The sequence below is a fragment of the Eptesicus fuscus genome, chromosome 13 (assembly GCF_027574615.1).
Source record: "Eptesicus fuscus isolate TK198812 chromosome 13, DD_ASM_mEF_20220401, whole genome shotgun sequence".
In the NCBI taxonomy this organism is placed as follows: domain Eukaryota; kingdom Metazoa; phylum Chordata; class Mammalia; order Chiroptera; family Vespertilionidae; genus Eptesicus; species Eptesicus fuscus.
This window is the reverse complement of record NC_072485.1, coordinates 24,165,314-24,179,523: the sequence shown is the minus strand read 5'-3', so window position 1 is coordinate 24,179,523 and position 14,210 is coordinate 24,165,314. Positions and strand designations below refer to the sequence as shown.

The 14,210-nt window shown below is 37.4% G+C and overlaps 1 protein-coding gene across 5 annotated transcripts in view; it reads right to left on the bottom strand.

The window, feature by feature from the left end:
- SLC36A4 (solute carrier family 36 member 4) overlaps window positions 1-14,210 on the bottom strand; it is a 73,729-nt gene that overhangs the window by 19,855 nt on the left and 39,664 nt on the right. For 4 of the 5 annotated variants that reach the window (XM_054724702.1, XM_054724703.1, XM_054724705.1 and 1 more), the window contains one exon: window positions 2,002-6,184. The exons of the other annotated variant lie outside the window; for it this stretch is intronic. In XM_054724702.1, coding sequence (XP_054580677.1) covers window positions 5,880-6,184 — 305 coding nt within the window. In that variant the 3' untranslated portion in view covers window positions 2,002-5,879. Of the gene's footprint in view, window positions 1-2,001; window positions 6,185-14,210 lie in introns of those variants that run through there. 5 annotated transcript variants of the gene reach the window in all.

The following is a 14,210-nucleotide window of genomic DNA, read 5'->3' as shown; positions in this document are numbered from 1 at the left end:
TTAGACTTCACACACATCAGAAGCTCCTGAGTATGTTATAAGGCTTTGTTGATTCATAGCATTTTCTATAAGACACTCAGACTTGGAGGTCTTTGTTTTACAATATTGTAGCCCACTGAGCTAGCATACCAAGCAGAAAATGGGCTGGCTGCAGTCATTAAACAAATAGGCCCAGGGGTGAAGGGGACAGTACCAAAAACATGACTTTGCCCCGTACTTCAAAATGTTTACACCAGAGCTCTAAGATAGGCTTTTCCTTGATATGTTTGTCACTTACTTCATTCCACAACTGTTTTTTGAGCATCTACACCAAGCATGTCAAACTCCTGGCTGTGAGCTTCACATGATTGATAGATCTACACTGTGCCTGGCACTCTTGTAGGCATTGGATTTTCAATGAACACAATCAACAAAAGTGCCTCCTTCATGGAGTTTATGTTCTCTAGGGAAAGATAGAGAAGAAATAAAACAAAAAAAATATATATATATATATAGCATGCTTATAGAATTCTCAGTTTAATGGAGAGATGAACACAGATACTTAATTACCAAACCATGTAGAAAGAGGGATAATAAACCCAAGGGCATTTGCTAGTATGAAGGAAGGAATACACAATTCACTCTATGTAGTGAGATGGATGGATGGGAAGGCTTCTTGGTAGAAGAGACATCTAAACTGAATCTTAATAGCCAAGGATGGGTCAGGAAAAAAATTGGGGAGGGAGTAGAAGGGTTGTTTCAGAATAAGGGTTGATGGAGTAGTGCAAAGTATATGGGGGATGATTGTGGTATGGTACAATCAGAACTTTGGTGTTGCTATAACTTGCAGGGGGAGGCAGGGGGCAAGGGCGGCCAACAAACCACATTAAGGAGCTTGGTCTTTCTACACTGAGATTGGGGAAAAAGAAAAGACTTAAGTGTCAAAATCAGATTTTCTAGTGCCTATTCTGTGCTTCTGTGAAGTACTATTAGATGCATGAGCTAAAAGATACAAGACATTGTAGGTACATCATCTGAAGGTGCTTGCTTCTGTATTGTCCAGTCTTTTGGTTTACTTCTTGTTCTGCTCTAGACCTGCTCAATCTTGATCCATACCATTCCTCTCTGCTCAGTGCATGCTGGATAGTCAGTATCTAGTCCTTGTCCTTCAGCCCACAGAAAGATCCAGGATGGAGGATATAGCAAAATTACTCCCTAGTTCCTAAGCAAGATTAGCGTATTAGCTTTAGTTAGAGAAGCACTCTTATCACCTGGTACCATGCGGTCCTGTGCTTCATGGCACCAGAAAACTGGGACGACCAAAGGACCCGATTCCCTCGTACATTTTAAGCCTTCAAATCTACCTTTATGGGAAACTTTGAACCAAATCCATCCTTCAAATACTGATGCACCTTTCCCAAGAAACTTTTCCCCTCAGGTCTGCGGACCCCTTGAAATGTGAACATCATCAATTCTATGCAAAATTTTGAGAGCTTGTTTATATATGTTAAAAAAAATTCTATATATACCTATGGCATAAAACCATCACTAAAATTAATTTTACAAAGTGGCTAATTTTTAAATTTTTTTTCCTTTAGCAAGTATTCCATAGGGCTTTTCATTGCATTTATATATCTGTAAACCTAAGTCTTACCCCAACCCCATGGTTTTTTTGTCTTTGTTTTCCTTCTGTTGTTTGCCAAGAGCATGTACTACTACTATTTGACCTTAAAGTGGTACATTAAATCATGAATGCAGCATTTGCAGACGGCTCATTCTGCATTTACTCTGTAGGAAGTCCAGGTCATGGTTTTGAGTACCGTATGTCTTTTCATTTTTAATCAACATCTGCTCTTAGAGGTACATAATTCAGCTCCAAGGTTGAAGGTCATATGACAAAGTATTAACCACAAAAAGTTATTAAAATGTTATGAGAATATTACACATACTAATGCCATTTTCAGCTATGACATTTGTCAATGTCTCTTAACCTTATATAGGACAAATTTATTTTAAAAGGCATTTGCAAGCAAAATAATGTTTTATTGAAAATTGAGAAGTTACAGTTCTTCAGAAAAATAAGTTAAAAGAAACAGAATTGACTCAAGTGCAATGACATCTAGTTTTCACTCAAACACAATCATTTTGAAAAATAAAAATCCACAGTTCAATTTATTTATGGCATAAACATGTGTTTTCCTATTATCAAGAAAATGCTAATGGAATAATTTTCAGAGTGATACTTCAACACATCATCTTTCTGGACCCAGTTTAAATGGTACGTTAGTATCTAGTTCAAATAGATCACTGATGTGTGTGCAGAAGAACTAGCTAATTTTTAAGAATATTTACCATTTATCATAGAGCAATATATAGCATTCCTAGATATTTCTTAGGCATGTTTTCTTATCTCCTTGGTAAAAACCAATCACTTGCAGAAAGTTGTTTAGCCTGGTGAGCACTAGTGGCATAAACCAGATTAACCATAATATTGCTAAAGTATTAATTATTACAGTCAGCCATTTAATGTTAGAAAGTGTATGGTTATACTTTTAAAATCAAAATTTCTCAAATTTTTGTATGAAGGGGAAACTAGTTGAGCCAGGAAACTAAAAATAGACTGTTTTTTAAAAAACTCATATTATCAATGGTCTATATTTTTATCAAATTATTTTTTCCTCAACAGAAAATATTCATTGAGCCACTGGTGTTAATTTTACTTATTTCCATGATCTATATTCTGTATCTTCTTCCTTTTAGAGAAAGGAGAACTGAGGCCAAGACCCACTGGGTATAGATATCAGTAAACAAACGTACTATTCTGATGCTATGCCGACTGATGTCTACAGTGAAGAGGTGCCACAGGTTAGCTACAGAAAGACCTGTGCTTTGCCACAGCAAGACATGGCACTAATGTAGAACTTCAATTAATGTTTCAAGTAATATTTTAGAGTATTTTGTAGTTAGACAGCTTTTCTGTATTATGAAATTAGGCCTTGTTAAGAAACTTACAACATGCATATTGCATAAGATGCTTATAAAATGTTAAGTGCATCCTAGGTGAGAGGCAGAAATGGTTTTAATAAAGGAGAATCCAGTGAGGACAGAATTAAAACATGTGGCACTTGCTAATACAATACCTCTTTCATTTGGTACCACCATACAAATGGTAACACCAAACAAATTGGTCTTTAACCAAGAAAAAACCCTAGTTCTTAATTAATTGTGGAGAAGTCTGGCCATGTCAGGAAAAGATCCTCCGATAAAAAATATCTGAGAACCAGTGTTTTGACAAGTCAATTTTAAAACTGGTGAAGCCCTTTTGAATGTAAGGGACTAGTGATAACTTAAAACAGAGGGTATCAGAGGTAAGAAAAGCTTTTTTTTCCCCTCACCCCAGTTAGGAAAGGCTCTCAGACACCTGATCAGCTTTCTGAGAAGAGGGGACTTTATGGTGGTGGCAGATGAAATGCTCAAGTAATTTTAGCCATAATGTAATGGAGCAAAGATACCAAACAAAAATTTGGCAGGTGCAATCACTCTCATTTTTCCAGGCCCTAATATAAAAGCAAAAGCTTGTCTAATATCTTCTCCAAAAATCTTTAGAAAATGTTATGACTCATTAAAACTACATTTTCAGAGGAAAAATATTGCCCAATGATTTTTTACAAATAAAACACATCAAAGAATCCATAAATAAGAGTGCATTTATAATTTACATCTAAATCATGTTTCCTCTTAAGAATTAAAACTACTCTCTCCCTTTTTAGCCCCTCTTCTTTTTTGCACTTCAACTTTTCGTTGTACCAAAAGTATTGCTAATTTAGTGAATTAAGTACTGGATGTCAGTTAAGCACTCACTGCATGAGAAAGCCTGGTTAATAATGTGCTCAACATTTATTTATTTGAATTTAAATTTTATCTATTACTATGATAAACTAATCAAATTGTCATTGAATTAGATGACTTCATAAGGAAAATAAACAGGTGAACGTATAAAAATAAAATTTCACACACGGACTAGAAATATTAAAAACAGCTGACAAAAACTTAATAGTGCTTAATAGTGCTTTCTATTAAATAATGATTTTCAAGTCAGTTTATACCATTAAACTTTTTTAGAACTCCTGATTTATTCTTAGATTCAAAATTATATAACACTAGTTTCCATGATGATTACTTTTCCTATAACTTCTTTCATATCTCCTCAATATGACTAAATGTTCAACATAAAATTGACATACAAGTATCACAATTATTGGTATTACTCAATGCAAATATTTAAAAAAGAGTTTGATTCATATGAATTTGTACCAAAATAAAGCTTCTAATATTTCTTTAGGATTTTACTTGATGATTCATTCATGATATAAGCAAAATATACTTGAACTAAGTTAACATTTACATATAAAAATAGAGAATATATAGTGTACGACAGTGATCTTGATGTCTTGTATTGTTACAAATTAGAGTACCACCAGCCTGATTAAAAAGTTCAACATGTTTTTAAATTATAAAATTTTTAAAAAGCAGGATTCTTAGTTTAACACTTAATTTTAATCCTCCATATCAACTGAGTTTCTTTGTTTTGGCTCATAACTGGGCTTGAAGAACATGGAATAGAGAGAAGTATTTCTCTGGAAGAAACAGAGAAATGTTTAGTAGACAGTTTATTATTGTCTTTATTTTTCCTAAGCATGAATATCTTTTTGTTTATTCTGCCCATTCTGATCAATAAAAGGAAAGCCACAGGGCAGGAAACAGTGAAAAAATCCTGTCTTTTGTCAGATATCTATTTTCTGCCATTAAGAAGAATGGATGGTGCCTAAAACAACCTCGAAAGGAAGAAATAAAAAGAGAAATAATGAGAGCTTGGCACCTTCTACCAGCCAGCAGTTAAACTAGCAAGCGGTTTCTATTTTGTCTTTTTTTAAATTGCTTCTTTTCCTTGTTGAGGTTTATATGGCTGAAGTGCAGGCTTTTTAGAGTTCTGATTTTCTGCTCAGGTCACATGTGCTATTCAAAGATCACCGGCTTTCAGAGTATTAAAAATAATTAAATGGACTCAACACTAAAGTTAAACTGAACTGAACTTAATTTATTCTTTTTCATAGATGTGATGTGAGGAATACAAAATCCTGGACTAGGAATCGAAAGTTCAGTTCTCTTGATCTCAAGGCTGTGTGATCTTGACCAAGTTACTTAACCATTCTGGGCATTAATTTCCTCAGGTAAAAATAAGGGAATTGTATTGGGTAACCTTTAAAGTCTCTTTCAAATTTAATTGAAGCACTAAGGCAAAATCTTATAGGGTGCCTCATAGTTGTCATTATGAAGATCAACTACCATGACAGAATATTGTAAAAATAATTCAGGTTTTATGGATTTCTGATGCTAACATTATGGTTGGTGAGAGTTTTCTAAACTTCCAGAGGCTAATCATAAGTATTTGGCTCTCTAATAAAAAAAAAATAAAATCGAGATATTTTTACATTATACACAAAGTATGCTTTGACATTCACTGGGACGGTCTGGAGTTTTACTTATATCCTTTAATTCTCTTATTGTTGAATCCTGTTCTCTCTTCAACTGGGTGGCAAATAGTAGCATGAGGATAAAAGGATCTTGGTTAAGGTATTTCTGACTGAATGAAGAATAACAGAAGTCTTTTAATTAACATTTTAACTTTAATTTTATTGCTAATATTTAAAACCAAGAATCTGTAATAGTTTACCACTGTTGGTAAAGAATTGAAATTTACTGCCAAAATATCAATATTGTGCCAAAAGAAAACAGAGTTTGGTTCTATTTTTAAGTATATGGCAATGTATTCTAGTAGTTCTTATTTTAATCATTTTCAGAATTGAGACAAAAGTAGAAGACTCATAATTCCATGTCAACTATTTCAAACCAGATGTAAAGCATGTTGAATTCATTAGAGAGGGACTTTGTGGAGTACCAGATATAACTTTGGGAGAAGGGTAAATAATTTCTTCAACAGTTACATAGGTACCTAACAAGAAACCAACAACTCCAGTAAATGCTATAGAAATATTTTTCAGAATCATCCATATATTGTAGTGTTCCTTAGAAAATGTAAGAATTTCAACCAAAGGTGGGAGGATCAGGGCCAATGTGCTGCTGCTCACAGCTCCAACGAAGGAAATCACAATGTCTAAACGAGGAATCAGAACTGCTCCCGCACCTGGTAAATGGAAATGTCTGTATTTAAATATTTATTACTTACATGAATACTATATTTTCAATATATTACATTAAAGTTAATTAATGCAAGTAGGCACTACTAAACTACTGCTTATGGGAGAATTTGTTGAGCTAAAAAGGAAGACAAACAAAATGGTGAGTGACATTTCTTGAACTCTGACTTGTCAGAATTTATTATATAAAGAACTTTTAAAATTTGCTGTGAGATTCTGGACAAAGAAATTTGGATAGTTTATTTCCAAAGCATTTTCATTATTCTTCCATTCAGTTCATTGTAGATGAGGTGGTGTGATATAAATAAATCATTAAATAAATTAGAGCTAGCTATTCCTTACACCAGAATTTCAATTAACCAAATAGAAGGAACAAAAGAAATAGAAAATCAATATTAAGCAAACACCACAGTGATAATTGTTGTACAAAAAGTCACTAAAAGATGCTAAAATTGGTGGGTTAAAACTGTAGAGAACAGGATATTTGCATAATTTCAGAGTATCTCCCTACAAAATACTTAATTATAAAGGGAAAGGGAGTTTCTTTATAGTGGAGAAACCTCTCAAACACCCTTCAGCAAGTGATCAAAGTTAACATCACTAATAAAACATAATTGATACCATCGTGTAATGCATTGAGAAGTGCAAAGCATCATCTATGGAATTCTTGTTAAAAATGCTTAACTTCAACCTAATCATAAAGCATCATACAAATCTAAACTGAAGGAAATTCCACAGAATTATTGACATTTCAAACAGAGACAAAAACTGTCAAGACTAGAGGAAACTAAGTAGACATGACAACTAAATCAAGTGGGATGTTGCACTGGTTCCTGGATCAGAAAAGGATATTAGAGACAAAACTGGCAAAATGAGAATAAGGTCTACAGGTTAATTAGTAGTGTTGTATTAATGTTAATTTCTTGGTTTTAATAATTGTAGGAGGCGGGTCCAAAATGGGGGTGAAAGAGGACATGGAGTTTGCCCCCTCCCATGAAGACACCAAATGCCTGAATGTGCACCTGTATTTGGAGAAATTCCTTCTGAGAGACAACTGAACAACAAAGGAGAGAAAGACGACATAAAGAAGAGTAAGGAACTGTGGGAGCCCACCAGAAATCTGAGGGAACCCATCAGGAATGAAGGAACTGGTAAGCACCACTGTTTACATACCCTTTGCACTTGGATAGCTCAATAGGAGCTTAACTAGGTGCTCTGGCTGACCTTCAAGGCTGCAGTAACACATCTCCAGCAGGAAACAAGAATGCGCCACAGTAGGTGTGCACAGTCCCTCCTACCCTCCCCGCCCCCCCCCCCCACACACACATCTGGAGCTATAATCAACAGGGTGCAGAGGTTCCCCTTTACCAGGCCACAGCTGCAAGCACCCCCTGGGCTGCCCCTCTAGGAGCAAAAGCAGAACCACAAAAGCCCTAGCTCATGCATCCTGGGTAGCCGTGTCTGGAGAGAGGGAAATTGGTGCTGTGGTGATCGTGTTTACAGGGTGTTCTATCTCTGACCAGGCTCTCATGACTGTCGATCAAAACAATAGGGTGAGCCTTGCATGAATAGCAGAAAGTACCTACTCACCAACCCCCCCAGTAAGAGGGAGAGTTCTGCTGCACTTCAGGCCTACACAGGGCTCCCAACCCAGACCAGCAGCAGTCAATCAAAACAGCAGGGCTTGCCTCAGCCCCCCACACCAGGATGCTCTACCTAGATCAGAAGCAGAATCAGCAGGGTTCTGTAGCACAAACGCATAGGACTGCCCCACCTGGCACAGCAGGAAAGCTCATACACACCAGGCTACACCACCTGGAAATTGCAACTGCATCCCAGAAACCACCACTCCCAACCCCAGAGTCTACACAGAGGCCACTTTTAAACAAGACCATTTTTTCAAGATTGGGAGAGAGAGCGATCTCATCTAACTCATAGGAACAAACACCAAAGGTCAAACAAAATGGGGAAACAGAAGAATATGCCACAAATGAATAACAGATAAAAAATTTAAACAGTCATAGGATGCTCAACAAAGTTGAGAGTACAATAGAGGAACTCAGAGAACTTCAACAAAGAGTTAGAAAATAAAGAACCAAACAGATGAAGAATACAAAAACTTAAAAGGAAAACACATTAGAAGGAATTAACAACAGGTTAGTGATCTGAAAAAGTAGTGGAAAACACCCAATCAGCAAAATGAAAAAGAATTTTTAAAATGAGAAGGATCTCTGGCACAACATCAAGCACTCAAACATTATAGCGATTCCCAAAAAAGGAGAAAGAGGCAGCAAGTATATTAAAGAAATAATGGCTGAAAAGTTTCCTAATCTGAGGAAGGAAAGGGACATCAAAGTCCTCGAAGCAGAGAGAGTCCCAAACAAGATGAACCCCGCCAAGACGTATTGTAATTAAAATGGCAAAAGTTAAGGATAAAGAGACAATCTTTAAGGCAGCAGGAAGGAAACAAGTTTCATACAAGGGAAATCCTCATAAGGCACTCAGCTGATTTCTCGGCAGCAATGTTACAGACCAGAAGGGAGTGGCAGGAAATATTTAAAGGACTGATAAAAAGAAGCCTACAATCTAGACTACTATACTCTCTGCAAGGTTATTATTCAGAACCCAAGGAGAGAGAAAGAGCTTCCCAGACAAGCAAAAATGAAAGAAGTTCACCACCACTAAAACGGCTTCACAAGAAATGGTAAGGGATCCTCTTTATGCAGAAAAGAAAATAGAAAATACAGGGAGGAAAAAACCACTGGTAAAGGCAAATATATAATAAACAGTGAATCCATCACTTAAAAAGATAAAACTAGCAAACAATTACAAAAAATAGAGAATGTACAAAACAAAAAGATATAAAACATGACATTCATAAGTGTGTGTGTGTGTGGGGGGGGGGTAAAAATGTAGTACTTTTAGAATGTGTTTGAACTTAACCCTTTGCACTCACTTGCTTTTTTCTCGATTCCTTTATTCTACTCGGGATTTAATTTTTTAAATACCCCAGATTTTACAAAGCGTGGCAGTAGAATAAAAAACTGGAGTTTCTTTTCAAACAAACTTATTTATTTGGATTTTTTTATATTTCAAATTATTGATACATTCAAAGAGTATAAAAAGAGCTGCTACTGATGCTAACCGTGTCGAGTCACACTCGACATCCGAGTGCAAAAGGTTAAACACATGTGATCTTAAAATAGACTGCTGTAGATATAGATGGATATATGGTAACCAAAAATAAAAAGAAACCCAAACAAAACACTAATTAAAGAAAACTGGCATACCAAAAGAAATTAACAGAAATAGAAAAAAATTAAAAACAATGAACAAATTGGCAATAAGCACATACCTCTTGATAATTATTTTAAATGTAAATGGACTAAATGCTCCCATCAAAAGACATAGCATGGCAGAATGAATAAAAAACAAGACCCATCTATATGCTGCCTACAGGAGATTCGCTTTAGATCAAAAGACACACCAACTGAATATGAAGGTATGAAAAAAGATATTCCCTGCAAATAGAAATCAAAGACATCTGGGGTAGCAATACACATATCAGATAAAATAGACTTTAAAACAAAGGATTGAAAAGAGGCAAAGAAGAATATTACATAATGTTAAAGGGGTCTATCCAAGAAGAGCATATAACAATTGTAAATATTTATGCACACAACATAGACACACCCAAGAATATAAAACATATTAATGGGCACAAAAGCCAGAAATTAACAGTAATAAAATAATAGTTGCGGGCTTTAATACCCCACTTACTTTAACGGATAGATCATCAAGACAGAAAATTAGTAGGAAATAATGGCCTTAAATTAGTCACATTAGACTAGAGTGACTTAATAGACATTTCTAGAACATTTCACCCCCAAATGGCAGAATACATGTTTTTCTCCAGTACATATGGAACATTTCCCAGGAGAGACCACATATTAGGCCACAAAACAAGCCTCAATAAATTCAAGATCATTGAAATCATTATCAAGCACCTTTTCTGACCCAAATGGTATAAAACTAGATATCAACTAAAGGAAGAAAACTGGATAAAACATAAATACATGAAATTTAAATAACATGCTAATAAATAACCAATGGGTCAAAGACAAAAATGAAACAGGAAATTAAAAACTACCTTGAGCCCTAGCCAGTTTGGCTCAGTGGATAGAGCATTAGCCCACAGACTGAAGGGTCCTGGGTTCACTTCCAGTCAAGGGGCACATACCTCAGTTGCAGGCTGAATCCCCAGCCCTGGTTGGGATGCTTCAGGAGGCAGGCAACCAATTGATATGTCTCACACAGATGTTTCTCTCTCTGTCTCTAACCCCCCCCCCCCCCACCGCCCTTTCTGAAAATCAATGGGAAAATATCCCTAGGTGAGAATTAACAACAAAAAACAACTACCTTGAGACAAATGAAAACACAACCTTCCAAAATGTATGGGATGCAGCAAAAGCAGTTCTAAAAGGGAAATTCATAGCTAAACAGGCCTTCCTCAAGAAACAGGAAAATTCCCAAATAAGCAATTTACCTTTATATCTAAAGGAGCTAGAAAGAGAATAACAAAGAAAACCCAAAGTAAGTAGGAGGAAGAAAACACAGATCAGAGTGGAAATAAATGAAATACAGACCAAAAAATTAGAAAAGAACAATGACATTCATAGCTGGTTCTTTAAAAGGATAAGTAAAATTAACAAATATCTAGCCAAACTCGTCAAGGATAAAAGAGAGCCCAAATAAAATCTGAAATGAAAGAGGAGAGACTGCAACAGACAACACAGAAAACAAAGGATTATTAAAGAATACCATGAACAATTATATGCCAACAAACTGTACAATCTAGAAGAAATGGATACATTTCTAGAAATATACAAACTTCTAAGACTAAACGAGAAAGAAATAGAAAATATGAACAGGCTGATCACTGGCAATGAAGTTGAAGTAGTCATAAAAAAACTTCCAACAAACAAAAGCCCAGGTGAATTCTACCAAACATTTAAAGAATAATTGATACCTATCCTTCTCAAACTATTCAAAGAAATTTAAAGAGGAAGAACTGCTTCCAAACTCATTCTATGAGGGCAGCTTTTACCATGATATCAAAACCAGACAAAGATATGAACAAAAAGAGAATTACAGGTGAATAACCATGAGACTATAGATGCAAAAATTCTCAATAAAATACTAGTAAACCAAGTTCAACAATACATTAAAAGGACTATGCACCATGATCAAGTGGAATTTATACCAGGGAATGAAAGGATGATTCAGTATCCTCCAAACAATGTTATACATCACATCAAAAACCAAAAATAAAAATTATATGATCATCTCGGATGCAGAAAAGGCATTTGACAAAACTCAACATCCATTTATGATAAATACTCTCAACAAAGTGGGCATAAAAGGAACTTACCTCAACATGATAAAGGCTATATATGATAAGCCCACAGTTAAAATTATACTAAATGATGAAAAGCTGAAAGTGTTTCCTCTAAGATCAGAAACAGATAAGGATACTCACTCTCACCACTATTATTCAATACGAGTGACCCGGTGCACGAATTCGTGCACATTAAAAGGGGATTAATTAGAGGAAATAATTTAATATTGCTATTTGCCCTTTCTCTATAATAGAAGTGTCAGAGATGAAAGAAAATCAGTAAAATGTATATGAAAACCTTGCTCCTGTCAGAGTCTGGGGCTCACCATGGGACCCAGAGTCAAGTCCCCGCCCACCCACATGCACCTCAAAATCGTGTGAGACCCAGACCTGGCTGCCCCCCGCCCCCACTGGGCTAGATCCAGACCCAGCCAGTCCCAACCTTGTCAAGCCCTGCAAGGCAGGGGGAGTAGCCTCAGGTCCCCTGGCCCAGCGCCAGGACAGGGTGTGGCCTGAGGTCCCCCAGCCCAGACCGGGGCGGGGGGCGTGCCTTGAGGTCCTCCGTCAAGCCCTGCCAGGTGGGGGACACGGCCTGAGATGCCCTGTCAAGCCCCGCTGGGTGGGAGGTATGCAGCCTTAGGTCCCCCGTCAAGCCCCGCTGGGCTGGGGCATGCCCTGAGTTCCCCTGACCCAGCAGTGGCGGTGCACCTTGAGGTCCCCCATCAAGCCCCGCTGAGTGGGGGGCACAGCCTGAGGTGCCCTGTCAAGCCCAGCCAGGCAGGGAGGCGCAGCCTCAGGTCCCCTGGCCCGGTGCTGGGGGAGCAGCCTGAGGTCCCCGTCAAGCCCTGCCGGGTGGGAAGCATGGCCTGAGGTCCCCTGTCAAGCCCCACCTGGTGGGGGGTGCGGCCTGAGGTCCCCTGGCCTGGCGCTGGGGCGGGGGGGAAGCAGCCTGAGGTACCCTAGCCCAGCACCAGGACGGGAAGCGCACCTTGAGGTCCCCTATCAAGCCCTGCTGGGTGGGGGACACAGCCTGAGGTGCCCTGTCAAGCCCCACGGGGACAGGGGAGGCTGTAGCCTCAGGTCTCTGCTGATTGCTCGTTAAGGCTACTTATGGGACGTTGGTCTCAGCTGTGGGTGCAGCCATCTTTGTGATGGAGTGATGATCAATTAGCATATTCCCTCTTTATTAGATAGGATAGTACTAGAAGTCCTAGCCACAGTCATCATACAAGGTAAAGAAATAAAAGGCATCCAAATTGTAAATGAAGAGGTAAAACTGTCACTATTTGCAAATGACATGATATTCTATACAGAAAACCTACAGAATCCACCAAAAAATTAATAGAATTAATAAATGAATTGAGTATAGTAACAGGATACAAAATTAATTTACACAAATCAGTTGTGTTTCTATCTATCTATATAAAAGGCTAATATGCAAAGTGTCCCCTCGGGAGTTCAACCGGGAAACCAGGAGTTCAACTGCTCCCTATGGTGTGCACTGACCACCTGGGGCGGTGCGGAACAAAGGAAGGCCCCAACTGGCAGCCTGCAGGCCCCAATCAGCCCTGATTGCCAGCCAGGCCTAGGGACCCTCTAGTATACTAATAACATCAGAAGGAAAAATTGATAAAATCCCATGTATAGTTACAACAACAAAAAAGAAAATAAATGAATAAATTTAACTGAGCAATCTACAGATTTAATGCAATTTCTATCAAAATACCAATGCCATTCTTCTCAGAACTAGAACAAATAATACTAAAATTTATATGGAATCACACACACACACAAAAAAACACATAAATAGCCAAAGCATTCTTGAGAAAGAGGAACAAAGTTGGAGATATCACACACCCTGATGTCAAACTATACTATCTTATATAATAAAAAGCTAATATGCAAATTGTCCCCTCAACCACAAGTTTGACCATGGGGTGGGGCTGGCCGGCCAACCACCTGTAGCCCCTCCCCCTGGCCAGCCTGGCCCAATCGGGGCAAGCTGGCCAGACCCCACCTGTGCAGGAATTCATGCACCAGGCCTCTAGTAAACTTATAATAATCAAAATAGTATGGCACAAAACCCCACACACAGATGAATGGGACAAAAAAGAGAACCCATAAACCCTCACTTATATGGTCAATCTACAAGAGAAAAGGAAGACTTTATAATAGAGAAATGATAGTCTTGTCAACAAGGTTGTTGGGAGTACTAGACTACTCTTTTACACCATATACAAAAATAAAACTCAAAATGGGTTAAGGGCTTAAATGTAAGACCTAAAAACCATAAAATTCCCAGAAGAAACCATAGGTAGCAAACTATTTGATACCAGTCTTAGTAATATATTTTTGGAGATAAGCAAGGTAAACAAAAGTAAAAATAAACATGGTACTTCATCAAATTAAAAAGCTTCTGCACAGCAAAGGAAACTAACAAAACAAAAAGACAATTTACTGAATGGGAGAATACATTTGCAGATGATATATAGGATAAGAGGTTGATATATCCAAAATATATAAGGAACTCACACAACTCGATAACAACAAAAATGAATAATCCAATTAAAAAATGGGCAGAGAACATGAAGAGACATTTCTCCAAAGAAGACATA